This window comes from Nilaparvata lugens, chromosome 3, assembly GCF_014356525.2.
Source record: "Nilaparvata lugens isolate BPH chromosome 3, ASM1435652v1, whole genome shotgun sequence".
Classification (NCBI taxonomy): Eukaryota; Metazoa; Arthropoda; class Insecta; order Hemiptera; family Delphacidae; genus Nilaparvata; species Nilaparvata lugens.
The window spans coordinates 80805272-80821653 of record NC_052506.1 but is presented as its reverse complement, the minus strand read 5'-3'; the positions used below and the strand labels follow the sequence as shown (position 1 = coordinate 80821653).

The window sequence follows — 16382 nt, the reverse complement described above, 5'->3', positions numbered from 1 at the left end:
TCACTCAGCTAGCAGATGTTAAGTCCGTTACAGAGACATGCAAGGTGCACACATTTTGACCGTTCCTTAAGAAATTTGCAAACGTTTCCTTATCAGTGTTCCGCACATCTGTACTAAATTTCGCATACAACATATGCACAAAACAGATATACTTTCTTTGAACTTCTTACCATCTATATTCATCAAGTTGATAATATATAATGACGAAAAACTGCGTCCTTCTGTTAGTATCAGTTTGAAACTCCAACAACACTACGACGATGTCAGCAGATCAATCCTCGCCTATGGCAGCGCCAAACAACAGCGGAACCAATGTAAGTTTATTTTCCATTTACTCAACTAGCAAACTCACTTGAAATACATTCTTCTAATCCAACAGTAGTTTTCTGTTTGTTGTCAGTTTTCTTCTCATACAAATTTAGCAAACTAATGTTATCAGTCTTTTTCAACTGAATACTTCTATCATACAAATAAAGTTCTTCTAATGTGCTCCTAAAACTGATTAGCTCACTCTAGGTGGATGTCTTTGTTGTTCTTCACACTTAACTGCTAATTAAAACACTGTCATCCTATCAGTTTTTTCAACTGAATACTTCTATCATACAAATAATGTTCTTCTAATGTCCCCTAAAACTGATTAGCCCACTCTAGGCGCATGTCTTTATTGTTCTTCACACTTAACTGCTAATTAAAACTGGAATACTTATCACACACGCACACACACTGCTAATAGGTTATGTCTTTATCATCATCATCATCTTCTTCTTCTTCTTCTTCTTCTTCTTCTTCTTCTTCTTCTTCTTCTTCTTCTTCTTCTGCTTCGCAACTTTTTTTAACAAAATCGCAATTTGGCGATGATTGAATGTGTAAATCCCTCAATTGGTATTTATTGATCGATGTGTCTGCCCACATACGACAACCACTGCAAATAAGACCAAATCCATTCGAATTTGAAAAATCAATACCATAATAAAATCCCTCACTTGCTAACTGTTTGAAATTTTTCGGCAAACATTCCATTTTCATAAATGAATTTTCACGTTCGTATTGTTCATTGTAGTCTGGGTTTTTCTGAAAAGTTGACGTTGTACGAATATTACCAACAAGATAATTGTTTATGAAGCCGCACTTCGGTGACCATTTTTTATGTTCAAAAATAGCATAATCACTCACTTCCCAATTTTCCAAAACTACATTGCAAAAAACACATTTTGTTCTATCGAAAACTTTTAAAAAGTAGAAGCCGGCCTCTGCTAAATGATTCGGTTTTGGATATTGATGCGGCCAAATAGTTTTATTACCTTTAAAAAATGAGTCAAGCCTATCGATTTCTTTAAAGTAATTTACCGCTTTCTTCTCATCACTATCGTTGTTGTCACTGTTGATGATGTCACTGTTGTTGGAACAATGAATGCAACGCTTTCTTGCTCGCGGCAACATTTTCAATCACCAACTGAAAACAAAAAAAAAAAATAATATATTTTTGCTTGATTTTTTCTACAGGACATTTACACTAACGAGTTGTGGTCCGAGGACGGGGCAATGGCTATGCTGGAGGCTGAACTATTGAGAAGCGACGCTGCACCTGCCGACGTCGACCTGTTTGATGAAGAAAACTCATTAATGGAACTGTTGACCAGAGCTGAAAAGCAACTCAAGGAGCAAAACCTCTGGCAACCACTTCATCAAACGGATCGACGTCAGCAACAGGTTTCCAGCCCCGATCTCCCTCCCCCTTCATCGCCGCATTGCCAGCAGCTTGTAATATACACATCGCCGCCACCCGCCACCCGAGCTGCTGCGATCCCCCCCGCCTTCACCATCACATCACACCAACAAGTCCGGATACCCCCCGCCCCCACAACAAGAATCTCCCCCGCCTTCACCGTCACATCACAAGTCCGGATACCCCCCGCCACCACAACAAGAATCCCCCCCGCCTTCACATCACACCAACAAGGTTGTCCCCCCGCCGCCGCTGCCTCCACCGCTCATCCTTATAGTCGTCCACGCGCAATCTTAGGATCTAACTCTATGCGTCATGAATTCGATTTCGATGGCCTGATAAGATTTTCAGATCCATCCCGACGTCGTACAATTGCGTTAAAACATTTATCCGATGCATTTCAGTATCCTGTTTTAGGTGCGCGTGTTGTGCGCTCCTACAACAAGGATGCTGTTATCATTAGGGTAGCAAATGTAGGACGTCGGGGCAACGAAGATGCCGAAATTGAAACATTCATGCCGCATAGATTTACTGCTAAGATTACGCGTGCGAATGTACAGTCATTTAATTCAGGTTGCCACAATTTAATAATGCAAGTTGTACATAATGAAGGTCGTTCCTCTGATATAAGGCTGAATCGACGGTCGCGACAGCGGCCGTAGATTCAGCTGATCAGAGGAACATTTTTAAATTAATAATATTTAAAATTTTAAATTTTTTTTTTTTTTTTTAATTGTGGCAATTTGAATTAAAGGATTAGGTTTCTTTTTCTTCTTGTTCAAATATAATAAATTATATATATATATATATGTTGATTATTGCACTTCATTTAACTTACCTTGTGTGTGTGCGTGATCAACAACTGTGCACAACTGATGTACAAACATTGTTCTGCATGACTATTTATAGTCAAAGGTTAATGACTCATGGTCATGCATAGCTGCACACATGCGTCATACATGAATGCGTTCAGTTGCATGTCACTGCAAACTTAGTTTGCCAGCAGACACGATGGGAGTCAAGTCAATAGGACAAGAAATGAAAATAATCATAGTATTTGTTACATTCATAATATACACAATTAGTATGATATTACTCTTATACTATACTCTGAGTACTTGTACATTGCACAATATTAGAGTTGAAAATGTGTTAAATTTTTCATCATTAAACCAAACTGTAAAAGACAGCAGCAGCAGCAGCAGTACTGCCAATTTAAGCGTAAAAGCTTATAATAAAGCACATATATTATCTTATATAAAACTATGTGTTCAATCTCAAATGAATTATAAAACATCGAAATTATTTGATGATGGACTAGACAAATGGTATGCTTATATGAATGATCAACGTAAGGTTATTTGTAATTTTTTTAACAATTATACAGCATTGAACAGTTGTATAAACATAAACCCATCGTCTGGTGATAGTATTTCGAATTTTCTACTAATAACAACATTACAACTTTGTAATATTTTTGATAGTGAGCCGGAGCCGACAGGTCTTAAGGGGATTAACTAATTTCTATTTAGTCAGGTTTCAACATTGCTATTGAAAGGATGGTAGCAAAAAAGACTTGTCGTCGTCGACGAGTGCGACGTAAAATTGGTACTGGTATTTTATCGAAACTTAGCGGATTTGCATCAACCGCCCTTAATAAAATTGTCGATACATTACCCCTGGAGTTGCATATCCCCTCCTACCGCTTTTGCGGACCCGGCACCAAATTAGATAAAAGATTAAGGAGGGGGGACAAAGGAATAAATAGTCTGGATGAAGCATGTAAAGAGCATGATATAGCGTATGCGAAGAATAGTGATAATTCGTCGCGAAATGTGGCCGATCGTCGTTTGGCTGATAAAGCATGGTCTGTTTTTAAAAATCCAAACACAGGTTTAACTGAAAAAGCAGCCGCATACTTAGTTACAAATTTGATCAAAGCTAAAGCTGCCTTTGGCGGGGGTAGAGTACAACGGAGGCGGCGGCGGCGGAATAATAGAAGAGAAGGTTGGAAAAATAATTCATCACTACAAGAACAAAGAAGTGCACATTTACGACAAAAAGCAATTAAACATTTAAGTAAGCACATAGCTGGTCAAGGTTTTTATTTAAGACCATATGCGCCCTTGTATAAAGGCGGTAGAATCATTGAAACACCTTCACAAAGAAGAAGGACAACAAAGAAGAAGAAGAGGACGAGGAGGAGAGCGCCAAAGAAAGTGAGAAAATGAAGATTAATATACAAGGACCACTGTCAAATTATGATCTACAAGATTGGGCTGATATTTTAGATATTAAATTGCGTGGTATTTATATGATTGATACATTGCCAAAAAGAATTAATTTAAATGAAAAATCGATCATAAATTTAGACTCGATCATGAACAGTGGAACACACTGGGTGGCTTACAAAAAACATGCACAAAAAGTATATTATTTTGATCCAATTGGTAATTTACAGCCGCCCATACAATTGATAAACTATTTCAAACAACAACCAAATGTTGAAATTTATTTCAATTATGATCAATTACAAACACTAAATAGTAATGTATGCGGTCATTTTTGTCTTTTATTTCTTGCAGATGCGTTATAGCAGACAGTTCACTTGTAGATGTGTATGAAAGAAGGTGGTGGTAAAACAGTAGTAGTACGCAATGGTTGTAATAACATTATCATCTAAAGACCGTAGCAGCAGCAGCAGTTGTCTAATTGAAGTACTTCCCACTGTACTAGAGCTAGACGCACGCTATCAATATGAAATTGGATTGATTAATTTATGGACATACAATAGTGTACCGAATATAATTAAAAATGTCAACTCATCTTTTAAGTATGGTGATAGCTTGATTGATTTGGATACAGGCTCCTACGAAATTGATCGTATAATAAATGAAATAAAGAGAAAATTGAACGTTGATAGTTCAAATCTAATTATACAAGGAAATAATACGACAATGCTATGTGAATTGAAAGCGGATAAAGATGTTGATTTAACAATGAACACATCACTAGCCGATATACTCGGTTTTGATAGAGAAATTCTTGCAGCAAATAAATGGCATTATTCTAAACGTTTAGTATCCATTACAAATATAACATCGTTCCAGGTTACTTGTAATATTGCATGCGGCAGTTATCGAAATGGGCAAGAGGTTCATACAATTTTTGAATTCCTACCAAAGGTTGCACCTGGTTTTCTAATAAATGAATCACCATCGCCAATTATTTACTTTCCATTAAACACGCACAGAATTCAATCTATTGTAATTCAAGTAGTTGATCAGAATGGTAAACTAGTTGATTTCCGCGGCGATAGTATAACAATAAGAGTACACATTAGAAAGAAGGAATAGAGAGAGAGAGAGAGGCGGTGATGGATCAAGCATGTGTTAGAATGATGTGAGCATTAGTCACGCAAACAACACAAGCGAGAGAGCAAGAAGCGCTACAGAATGGGTTTTGTTGTGTATAACAACCTAGGCGCGAGGAGGGTGTGGAGTGGTGGCGGTAGGACTGCTTTTAGCATGCAGCAACCGACACCGGTTAGTACTTATCAGTCCGTGAAACTGATAACACATAATCGAGCAAGGTTTTTAGAAAAGCTTGGTTTTAAAGTGAATTGGAAATATGTCGTCAAAACACGCGGCAGCAATTAGTGACATACTAAATGTTGAACAAGACATACACTATTATTCAGATATAACAAAATTTGATTATCATACGCATGCGCCGTATGGTAATTTGAAATTTAATAACAATGATGAAATACGTTTGTCGAAATCGTCTCATGACCTTATTTCATTAGTTGCAAAATCTTTTCTTATTGTTGAGGGGAAAATTACATGTACAAAACCGCCGGCAAAAGACAAACCTGATGATCCGCCGGTCGAGGCTGTATATACGCTCAGTTCAAATGCAGTAGCACATATGTTTGATGAGATACGATTTGAGTTGGCAGGTACAGTCGTTGCAAAGAGTCGACTAGTAGGTATTACTTCTACTATTAAATCATATTTAGTGAAACAACTAAACGATAAAAATACATATAATTTAGCAGGTTTCACTGATAGTGCATCAACACTAACTAATAATACTTTTGCTTATTGCGTACCGTTAAAATTACTTCTGCCATTTTTCGAAGATTTTCAACATGTAATTTTGAATATGAGACAAGAGCTTGTGCTTTTGAGGTCCGCAACAGATATTAATTGTATTGAGTCGTCGCAAGCAACATCAATGTCGTTGGAAATAACAAAATTGCTTTGGAAAGTGCCCTATATTCATGTAGATGATCATTTAAGATTGAAATTTCTGAAAATTGTCGATCAGGATAGGCCATTGAAAATTGCATTCAGAAAATGGGATATCCACGAATATCCTCAGCTGCCGAACAGTGTTAGCACGATTTGGACTATAAAGACGGCTTCAAAAGCTGATACACCGCGATTTGTAATATTAGCATTTCAGACAAACAGGAAAAATGTAATGGGAAAGTCAATGTCGAAATTTGATATGTGCAAATTGCACGATGTTAAACTTTTCCTGAATAGTGAATATCTGCCGTATGATCGTATAAATGGAAACAATCAACTTTTGTACAAAATGTTTATTGAATTTGCGCCCAGCTATTATAATTTAGGACTTCATACTGATTATGGTACAGTTGTAGATTATAAAACTTTTACTGATTGCTGTCCAATAATTGTACTAGATTGTTCACATCAAGCTGATCATTTAACATCATCAACAGACATTCGATTGGAAATGGAGTTTACAGAAAATGTGCCAAATTTAACGACTGCATATTGTATTTTGATAAGTGACACATTAGTAGAATACAAACCATTGAGTGCATTAGTTCGTGAAGTACAGTAATTTGACGCAAGAGCAAGCTATGCATGACAAAGAAGGAGGAGGGGGGTATATAAAAGTGCGTGTATAAACAGTAATTACATCAGTGTTCAGTTGTAATGTGTTCTAATAGCTTGAATAATAACATAGATATTCCTCAGTCGTCGTCGTCGTCGTCGTCATTATCATCATTATCATCATCATTGTCATCATTGACAAAAGCAAAATTTGATGCATTTGTACATAGAATGTGTGCATGCACCGACGGACAACAGAAAATGGACGATGATGAGCAAGTATCAACAAAATTTCGAGACTTTGGCATACAATGCGACTTGGATAAAGAAGAAGAAGAATTGGAGAAGGAGGCAGCAAGAATTAAGGAGGAGGAGGAGAAGAGTAAAGAAGAATGGGACAGGAAAAATGATGACATTGATTTTGCTGTAGTCGAGTTTCATTTTTTCAAAAGTGATGATAATTTTATCATTATTAAAGTGGTAGCCATAATCGATTACAAACTACGACATATTGTGCTACACTTTAAATCACCATTTCCGAAAACATTACTGAGTAGAAAAATGTACCATGATGTCAGCTGGCTTGAACATAACTATCATAAAATTAGATGGGACCAAGGTGACTTAATTTACACTGACGCGCTGCTTGCTTCATATTTGCAAAATTATACCACAATCTATACAAAGGGAAGAGAAAAAACACAGTTTTTGAAAAGGTTACACGACAATGTGCTTACTATGCCGGAGGATATTCAAAAACCAGACTATACAATGTTTGAAAATTCTTGGTGTTTTAGTGTATGCAAAATTCATAACAAATCGTCCAATGGGCGGTGTGCGCTGTTCAGTGCGTATCATTATTTGACAATCTGATGTGTAACAAGCAAACAAAGGAGAATAGTGCTGCTGCTGCTTCAATGCCTACAAAAAATATGAGTTCATTGAATCGTAATGCTGCTGATATCGATTATACATGCGAAAATAATAGAATGGAAAGTATGAAACATTGTAAGCTGTTAACTAAACAACGAAAACGCAACTATGCCCGACAAGGTTTTTATTTTGATGGGGAAAGCATACTATGTGTTTATTGTGGATTTGATTTGATTTCGCATAAAGCGAGAGTATGCAGTCTGACCTGTAGCGAAAATGTAGGTAGCGGTGGAAGGGAGAAGCGAAAAGCAATAAATTTCACTGTTCTAGTACCACTCATTTAGTTTACCTTCGCTAGCAGCAGATTGAAGAGCTATAATGAATCCACAAACTTGGTCTTATGCGCCAGAATGTTTAGAAATTAAATTACAAAACAACATTGAATGGTATGATTTGTGTCAAAAAGCAATAGAGACAAAAAACAGTAGTATTGCTAGACAATTGAAAGCAATATTTCTAAATACAGTTAATATTAACGATATCAGTGATTACTTAGCTTATTACAGACCCTTTAGTTTGAATGTAAACAAGCTAATAAGAATTGAAGAAGAAATTTTAAGATCGCTAGAGGTGAACAGAGGAGGAGAAGAAGATGCGGCGACTAGCTGTAAAGAAGAGGTGGGAGAAGAAAGGAATGCGCCTACATGTAAAGAAGAAGAAGAAGCGACTAGCTGCTGTAAAGAAGAGGTGGGAGAAGAAAGGAATGCGGCTACATGTAAAGAAGAAGAAGAAGAAGGTAGAAAGCGAGAGTGCGTGTAAAGGTGAATGGCGGGAAGTCAACAGAAGGAAAGGTGTGAGGAGGCGGAGGGGAGAACGAGTCAACAGAAGGAATGTGGAAGGAGTTGACAGGAGACGGAATGGGTTGTGGGGGGCTGACGGCTTAACAGGTTTGCTCAGTCTTCAACCGACAACCCACGCAAGCATATAGCTGCTTTGTTATTCTTGCACTCGATCGCGCTCGCGATAAGCTTTTATTATTATTATTATTATGGATCACCATCTGCAGAGAAGCAACACTGGAAATGATAGACTTTTTAGTATGAAGTCATTCAATTATATTTCGAAAACTGAATATCCAACGGTCTCACTCAAAGATCTTGACCATGATTCGTGGTACTGTGTTGTACACGCTAGATTGGTGAGAACACAGCAGGGACAGCGAATCATAATGAGGTTATACGATCATGACAGCAATGGTGACTATTATTGCGAAGTTTACTTACCTGAGAAATTTCTGAGTGTATTGAATCTTCAAACACTTGAGGATTTCAACAAACAAAAACTCTATCTGAAGTGTGTACAGCGAGAAGGTAAATCGCCTCTTGTTCTTCTAGAAGAAGAAAGGAATATATGAAAAAAATAAAAAAAAAAAAAAAAAAAAAAAAAAAAAAAAACCCATTCCCATCATTGATTGTGCAATAGGCCTAATGTTGATTAATACTTTCTATTGAATAACTAAGTGACATTCAATTAGAGTTTTCTCAATATGGGGATAGCACATTAAAAAAAGCGCCACCATTCCTTTTACAGCATAGTGTGGGAAAATAACAATTCTCATGAAATGTAATTTTTTTCATTCTTCCTGTGGTGGTGGAAAAAAGGAACATGCACTATATTGTTGTGCAATAGGCCTAATGTTGATTAACACTTTGTAATGAATAACTATAGTAGTATGTAGAATAGATAAGCCTATCTATTCTACATCCTATTATAGCAACATTCAATTAGAGTTTTCTCAATATGGGGAAAGCACATTAAAAAAAGCGCCACCATTCCTTTTACAGCATAGTGTGGGGAAAATGACATCTCATACAAACAAATATGAAATGTAATTTTTTTCATTCTTCCTGTGGTGGAGGAAAACAAGGAACATAGTTTAATTTGCACCAAACTTTGAACGCTAGTAGTGTAGTTTGAGAGTTTAGCGCTAGTAGTGTAGTTTGAGAGTTTAGCTCTAGTAGTGTAGTTTGAGAGTTCAAAGATTTTAAATGTGGGGATATTTTTAATATGCAAATTGAGCAGGTGTTAACTGGGGCAGATGTCAGAACACCTGCTACAACAAAGATGGCCGCCGCCATCGGGGGCACTTCCTGGGTAGGGGAACCTCTTGGTTGGGGAGATGACAGATGGACACCTGCTACAATGGCCGTCGCCTCTTCCTATTGGTTAGGGTGGTGGGGGACAAAATTACACTAGGGAAGGGGGACGCCATTTTGAACATGCCCCTTGCTTCCTATTGGCTGGGGGCAGGGTAAAAATGGCTGACTAGGGCAGGTGGGGTGGAGGGGGGCGGGGTCAAAGTGGCTGACTGTGGCAGGGGGGGTGGAGGGGGGCGTGGCCACGCCCCTTGATTCCTATTGGCTGGGGGCGGGGCCAAAATGGCTGACTGTGACTGGGGGGGTGGAGGGCGGAGGCCACACCCCTCGATTTCTATTGGATAGGCAGCTCTCTCAAAACACCACTACTCATGTTCTACGAGAATCAAAATATCTCATCCCCGAAATTCACAAGCTGATGTATAGCCAAACTACAAAATATAAACACGACAGATGAAAAAACCTTAAGGGTTTGAAAGGGAAGGTTGGGAGGTGGGGTTTTTGAATTTATATGGCAAAATACTTGTATTATTCAAATGTTTTGATAATTATTGTATAGCAGAAACAGAAATCTTGCATGTCAGAAAATGTTTGTGTTATATAATTTGACTATACGTCACCGTATGATTTTCAAGAATGCGATATTCTGCCTACTCTGTACTACAGCCTACGTCACGGCTGCAGTTCCCCCACTCCAATTGCATTTCAACTAAAATACTATAGATGAGTGACCAACCTTCTGTCTACTAACTTTGTCCTTATATCTTTCTATGACTTGTAGAACTGCTTCGGCTTAATTCTATGACCCTGTGTTTCAGTCAATCCAACTTCAGTAATATTAGGTTGAACCATTTGAATAAATCTTGAGAACATAATATTTCTGAAGATTTAATGATCAATACTATATATCGCTGATTTTTATACAACCAATTCGGTGAAGAATACAGTTGGTTGATAATGTTATTAATTTGTCAATAAAAATGAGAAATACTAGTACAAGATTGGTCATACATGAGGACAGGATTATAAATGAAAGGTACACCATTCAACGGATACAACATATAATTACATATGGAATCAACAAGCAAGAATGAAATATGAAACAATGACTATAAAAACAATATGAGAAAATGTGCAAGAAAAATATCACAGATGGCTCAATTAAAAATTCTTATTATGCTTACTAATATCGATAAATAGCTCTTGTATTTGTCCTATCAGCATATATTATAGATTCATATGACTCAATCGTTCGACTTGCTTTCGCTTATCGAATAAAAAATTTATAATTCCAGACTCCAACAATATAAAAATTCAAATATCAATTCTCAGGGTATGAGTTCGGCCATCAGTGGAATTTAGATAAAATAACTTATCTTAGGAACTGTGAGCTTCTGGTAATTTATTTTAAAATAATACTGATATTCAAAAGAGCATATGTAATAGTTCAAATAGTGATAGACACTTAAATATTTAATTCTCATCAATGTTCTTAATAAGACTTTTCCCTTATTCATAATTACTTGTGCAAATAAGTCTAAATCAAACTTGATTTCCAAAGGTGAACCTCCGACGAGCTAGATTTATCAAATTTCTATGAATTTGTTGCACTGAGGACCCTCTAAAATATTTTACAACTCACGTGCGCCGATTTTTCACAAATTTAAAGATGTGGCTTGGATTCGCCTCATGTGTCCTATGCCTTATTTCTGGTGGGCTGCTGTCATCTTCGCCAATGAAAATAATTACTTTAATAACTCATGTCATAGAGCAACTTCATCGAGTTATGTCGATATTCAGTAGGAACATATAAAATTTAAACTTTGATAAAAAATACAATTAAATACCATAAGGGGTTCAGTCTAATGCACTCATATTGGTTGGTATCCCGGTCGATCTCTGGCAAGCAAGTGGGCAGGTGATACTCCCTTATTCTTTTTCGGCGATACTTCCTATTCCTAAATTTACATAAATTTGTGTAGCTGCTGCTATTGGTGGATCTCAACAAATCCCCAATTACGTAATTTGATTCTGTCAAATAGTTTGCAATACAAAGACTTGGTAATAAATTATATATGAATGTATTCACACTTAAATTTGATCCCATGCTAGTTACAAATACACATGCATTCTACAATAATTATTTATTTTCATGATTTTAAAAAAGACCACAAGGTGACTTCTTGAAATATATACTTTTAGCACCTACCAAATACTGGTTTCTGATTGGTACAATTTTGAACGTTTATGTCCTTTATTTAGCATGCTAGAATCTACAAAACCCTTTTTGTCCTCGCTTTATTGAGTACTGTTTACTTGCAATTATTTTGCTAGAAAGTATCTGACTGAATTTCAGGTACAGCTTGACCGTTGTTGATGTTGCCGAAAAGCGCTATTTACAAAGAACCTAACCTCAAATACAATATAATTATTTTTATTGAATAATTGAAAAATTACTTCCATTTCATATGGTTGCAAATAATCTTAGACTTCATAGTTGTTATTATCTAATCTTCATTGTTGACTGATGATACAACTGATGATAGAAGTTTCTTGTTTCTTTAAATGAGACCTAATAATCCATTTCAATAAATAAGTTTCATTTGTGCCAAAATGCACCGTTATACATCCTAAATTAAATTTCATTCATCTCATTCTCATTCCTCAACAATTTTGGATATTTTTCATGCAACATGATTCATATTCAATGTTGATCTGCATAATCTTTAGTTAGTTATATGCTATGAATTGGAATAATGAATTTTTTTTCACCTATTACATGATTGGCATACATTAATTAATAGTGTTGGACCATTGTCTTCTTACCATCCTATCAATCTTACCCTATTCGATCTTATTTCTCTGTACAACCAGACCCCTCATATCCAGCAGGGGATCTTTTGTTGGGGGCTTAGTTGTTGTGAGTGTGTGAGGAGCTTTGTTGTCACCGAAAACCAAGCTCCCTCGTTCTAGTAGGGGATTAACTATCGGAGAGACGACAATGCTATAGGCGATGTAAGTGATGACGTAAGCCGTTGCTACGCCGCCATTTTGGTTTCTAAACAAACCGTTGCTATGGAGAGAGAGCATGTTATTCAAATGGGACTAAAACATCACCTTGCATTTACGAGTATATCAATGAAATAATAGATTTCTAAGAGTTGAGAATATTTTTTTCAAGTTCTACACACTCAAATAATCAATTTCCAGTATTTATTCAGATCGAATAAATTTTTTTGGGACAGCCAAAGCAGAAAGTCTCACGTAGTAGAGCTTATAGTACCATGTCTGTAGTCTGCTATGGAAAACCTACCTGTAGAGAAAGTTGAAGTGCAATTTGAATTATTACCTAGAATTTCATTAGATTGTTATAAAGTTGTATAATTTAAAAATTCATATGAATATATTCTGTTTTCCTATTGTTTAGTGTAACTGTTAGAGTAGACTAAAGCTTAAATATATAGGTTAGGTGTTTTGGTTTAGCTCAGGTACTTACTTATAAGTTTGGTGTTGAGGTTTTCTGAAGTATATAATTGTTTTCAATTTACGTGAAATAGTAAGATATTGAATGAACTCAACACAGTAAAAAGATGGAGATGCTGTGACCACTAATCATGTTGTATACTTCCTACATTCTAACTAAACGGTGATGATGTTTACAAGAATTTAAAAGGGGTAAGTGAACATGTAAAGTAAAGCAAATAATTATGTATTTTATGTGCTACATTCACTGTAAACATAATTGTATTTGAATTATTGTATTAATAATTCCACTAATGTAGTTATTCTAGATAAATTTGATTTTTATCAACAATAACATAACCTAAAAATGTAGTACAGAACTTATAGAGGCGAGCTAGACCTTGGGATTTTCAGGAAATCTAAAAAAATGGTATGTAGCCTGCCTTTTCACTGTAATGTTTACAGTCAGGAACAAAGAAAATGTTCGTTTGCTTCAAACCATTTTCATTTGTCATCGAAATCAGACTGTATATACCGTATTTTCAAGTAAACATTTCTAATGTGAAACAGCAGACTAAAACTTCCAGCATATGCTGTGAAAGTAAACTTATATTGAAAACAAAATAATAATTAAAAATTTCATGTAAGAATTCATGTGGCACTTTAACTTTCTCTTCAACAAGGCTTACCATAGCAGCCTACATACATAGTAGGCCTAATATGCACTACTTCCTGAGACTTTCTGCTTTGGCTGTCCCAAAAAAATTTATTCGATCTGAATAAATACTGGAAATTGATGATTTGAATGTGTAGAACTTGAAAAAAATATTCTCAACTCTTAGAAATCTATTATTTCATTGATATACTCGTAAATGTAAGGTGATGTTTTAGTCCCATTTGAATAACATGCTCTCTCTCCTTAGCAACGGTTTGTTTAGAGACTAAGATGGCGTCGTAGCAACGGCTTACGTCACACTTACATCGCCCATTACAATTGTGAATCAAATATTTATGAATCTATTTCTGTATTTTTTTGGCTTTCAATAATATTGAATAAAATCTGGAAATTTACTCTCTATCATGTTCACCCTGGGTTCTCATCATCCTTCCTGTGAATCAACTACTATATGAAGTATCAGAATAGTATGCTAGTATCATCATGGAATGAGTGAAGATTCTCTGTCGTAGGAAATGAGATGGCGGTTTTCTGTGTTCAGCAGATTATTTCGATTTTTACGGTTAGTGAAAAATTGGAAGTAAAAAAGATTCTGGCAAAAGCACATTGTGCATTCCTGAATGTACATGATTGAATGGAATATTGGTAAATAAATATATATTAAATGAATATTGTTGGATAAATTAATGCAACATTGAATAATTTGACACTTACTTTGTCACAAGATCCACAGGAGGTTGTAAACCATCTATGATGATTTCCTTTTTAGTCTTCAGGCAAATTATATGTACACTTGCCACTGGGATAGGAGTTCCTGGCTGAATAAACATGCAAATATATCCATATGATGATGAGGAAGAATATAAATCGAATATAAATTTCAACCGAATTCAAATGGCGATCCAGGAAAGTGAGTTTTCATCGAAAATTCGAAGTTTTCCCAAATGTGAGAAATTCTCAGCCAAAACTATGAGTTTGCTGTGAAAACTGATTAACCAAATCTGTTGCATACTACACTGGAGGCTACGAGAGAACCTTCAGATCTTCCGAATTCTGCTCCCCGGCACCCCTGACCACCCCCAAATATTTGGGATACATTCAAAATTTTTTCCCACAAAAAATTAATTACACATTTTTTCTTCATCTCAACAAGATAAGTGTGTAGCCATAGCTAAATTTCAACCAAATCCAAATGGTCAACCGTGAAAGGGAGTTATCATCAAAAACGTTGTGTGTGTGTTTGTGTGTGTTTGTGTGTGTGTGTGTGTTGTGTGTGTGTGTGTGTGTGTGTGTGTGTGTGTCTGTGTGTTTGTGTCTGTGTGTGTGAGAGAGTGATCTTAGTAACGCAACACTCTCCTCCAGCTTTCTCCTGGAAGTGTTCCAAAGGCTGGCTTCACACTGTTGTTTTTCACGTCGGCCGATAGTTCCCAAAAAGATGAATCATGTGCTTTTCAAATATAAATCTTCAGATTGTCAACGATGATAGAAAAATCTTGCCAGAAAATAGAACCTGTCCTATTTTCAGAGGAGAGCCATAGTAATGGCACATATGCTTCTGCATACAACCGTTTACACTGGTAAAGTTTAGCATTCTTCACAGCTTTAGGAGGGTCACTAGCCTTTGTTTGCCTGCTTATTGGTTTCCCTATAATTATAATAAAAACTTCAATCATCAATTTCAAGATTTTTTTGGAATATTATAATAATTCACTCGACTGACTGATTCCATAGAATTTTGAGTTTTGTTTCTACAACCAAAAACAATTTTTTTTTGTAAAAGAATCATAAAGTTGCTCTGTCCAAGAATCAACAATGTGGAGACCCACAGAGATTTCTCCTATTATATGGTTATTAGAAAATCACTCCGTTTCATTATGGATGACTATTTTCCAACCAGCTGTCTGCACCTAAAAATGATAGATTATACCTAGTTTTTTAGCTAATATCTAATAGATTACTCTTCAAACAGCTGACAAATAATCAACTTTTGATTCGAGCAATTTTGTTTCATCAGTACTGTTGCAACAACACATGATTTTCTGAGAGAGGTATTACAATGAATTTATTCTAGAAAGTTGAGGTTACAGTACTCAAATATTTTGTTATCTCCAAAAATAATCACCTAGAATTTTTTTTAGTAATATCATATTTCTATGATGTTCATCATTCTGGGTTGCTAGGTTATTAACAATGCTTGGACTCAAACATCCTGTTCACCCAACCTCTATCTCTACTACTCTACCCTATTCTACTCCACTCTACCTAACCAACCCTACCCAACCTTCTCTACCTAACCAGCCCTACCTAACCTACTCTACCTAATCCTCACTACCTAACCTACCCTACTAAACTTACCCTACCTGACATACCTTACCTAACCCACCCCCCAACACCCCTAATGTAGTTCACCCGTCCTCCCCCGTACAGCCGTAAAAGGCAATTGGGTGGGCGAAGCCCGCCTCCCAGCCGGAGTGCAAAGCACAGAGGCTGCTATCCAACTCTCTACAGTCATAAAAAGCGATTGGCAGGCGAAGTCCACCTCCAAGCCGGAGTGCGAAGCGCGGAGGCAGCCACCCAACGCTGTACAGTCATAAAAGGCAATTGGCGGGCGAAGCCTG

At 36.4% G+C, this 16382-nt stretch overlaps 2 protein-coding genes across 2 annotated transcripts in view; one reads left to right on the top strand and one right to left on the bottom strand.

The window, feature by feature from the left end:
* LOC111054238 (venom dipeptidyl peptidase 4-like) overlaps positions 1-16382 on the bottom strand; it is a 139977-nt gene that overhangs the window by 89002 nt on the left and 34593 nt on the right. The window contains exon 7 of the mRNA XM_039424759.1: positions 14479-14582. Coding sequence (XP_039280693.1) covers positions 14479-14582 — 104 coding nt within the window. The remainder of the gene's footprint in view (positions 1-14478; positions 14583-16382) is intronic.
* Positions 188-7090, top strand: LOC120350593. Its single transcript, XM_039424763.1, has 2 exons — positions 188-314; positions 1504-7090. The coding sequence occupies exons 1-2, from the start codon at positions 261-263 to the stop codon at positions 2386-2388; spliced, it is 939 nt and encodes a 312-aa protein (XP_039280697.1). The 5' UTR covers positions 188-260; the 3' UTR covers positions 2389-7090.

Coding starts and splice junctions, on each gene's coding strand:
- LOC120350593 (XM_039424763.1), top strand. CDS start 261: ATGTCAGCAGATCAATCCTCGCCTATGGCAGCGCCAAACAACAGCGGA. Junction 315..1,503: donor CAAACAACAGCGGAACCAAT/GTAAGTTTATTT, acceptor TTTTTTCTACAG/GACATTTACACTAACGAGTT.